This window comes from Adiantum capillus-veneris, chromosome 16 (genome assembly GCF_014529385.1).
Source record: "Adiantum capillus-veneris isolate H3 chromosome 16, ASM1452938v2, whole genome shotgun sequence".
NCBI classification, from domain to species: Eukaryota; Viridiplantae; Streptophyta; class Polypodiopsida; order Polypodiales; family Pteridaceae; genus Adiantum; species Adiantum capillus-veneris.
In genome coordinates this window covers 68,685,285-68,686,641 of record NC_140946.1, presented here as the reverse complement: position 1 = coordinate 68,686,641, position 1,357 = coordinate 68,685,285, and the positions used below count along the sequence as shown (strand labels likewise).

Here is a 1,357-nt window from a genome sequence, read left to right as displayed (position 1 = left end):
GAATGCGTGTGTGTGTGTGTGTGAGAGAGAGAGAATGCGTGTGTGTGTGTGTGTGAGAGAGAGAGAGAGAGAGAGAGAGAGAGCGAGAGTTGCTACGTATACTGTGGGAGTTCGAGGAAGTGTACGTGCGAGTTGTGTGTGTCTGTGAGAGAGAGAGAGAGAGAGAGAGAGAGAGAGAGAGACTGTGTGTGTGAATAGAGATTTACAACCAGAGGGCACCAGCTTCTTTGAGAAGGGGGATGAGGGCGCCCGAGATATGGCAGGCCATGAGACGGTCGAGGCCCCCGATGAGCTGGCCGCCCACAAAGATCGCAGGCAGGGAGGGTGGACGGGGCTGCAGGTCGGCGCCATGCAGCAGCAGCTTGGCCAGCAGGGCGCGCTCCATGTCGGCGCCGCCGCTCTCTTGATCCAACTCCACCACGCTCGGATTCACTCCCATACTACAAAACAATTTCTTTGCCACGTGGCACATGCAGCACGTTGACACGCTGAATATCACCACCGCATTCTCCGCCACCACTCGCTCCACCCGCTCCGCTGGGCCCTCCCGCGGGCTCATCAGCTGCAGGCTCGTAGGAACGCGCCCCTTCAGACTAGCGCTTGTATGCGCCTCCGCCAGCAGCATCTTGTGCATTTGCGATCTCGACATTGTGAATAGAATTGGCAAAATGTAAATTGTAAGGTCTGGGCCAATGGGATTTCGACAAGTGCAACTGCGTGAACCTTAATCAGCCGAATTTATTTAGATCTCTGAACCTTAACCCAACAGCTGATCATCTGAGCAAAGCCATTCTCTGCAGCACTGCATTAATTTGGATAAATCAATAATAATACCTTAGGAAATGGCTGCTTCTGCGGTACGCTAGCTGCAATACCTTAGGCAGCGATAATTAGCATATAAAATGGCAATCCTAGTTTTCCCTCTAAGGCTGGAACCTTATGAAAGTGGAGAATAAGCTGACCAATGATCGAAGAAAAACTCCAGTCACAACTGCTCTTAATTATGTGAGTGTGTGTATGCTGATCTCACAACGGTATGATTTGCCAACAATGAGCTGCAGCACCCAGCTATGGCCTGCGCCTTTTATAGGCTTTCCAAGGAAGCCGGACTGCAAAGGGGGTCTGTTATGCTCACTTCAGGCTTCGCAGCTTCCACTGCCTTGAATTTGCCGCCTGCACCACGCGTACCTCGAGCTCGCGCATGCCCTTACAAATCTGACCTCATGGGGAGGCTAGCCATGGAAGACCTCTCTCTCTCTCTCTCTCTCTCTCTCTCTCTCTCTCTCTCTCTCTCTGGGGAGGCAATGGCTTTCTCTATCTGTGGCTGCTCGCGCGTGCACCGTTTCTTGTCAAGTGA

At 52.5% G+C, this 1,357-nt stretch overlaps 1 protein-coding gene across 1 annotated transcript; it reads right to left on the bottom strand.

Annotated features, from left to right (window-relative positions):
* Positions 1-202: 202 nt before the first annotated feature.
* Positions 203-649, bottom strand: LOC147439225 (glutaredoxin-C1-like). Its single transcript, XM_086483989.1, has one exon. The coding sequence runs from the start codon at positions 647-649 to the stop codon at positions 203-205; it is 447 nt and encodes a 148-aa protein (XP_086340115.1).
* Between the last annotated feature and the right edge of the window lie 708 nt (positions 650-1,357).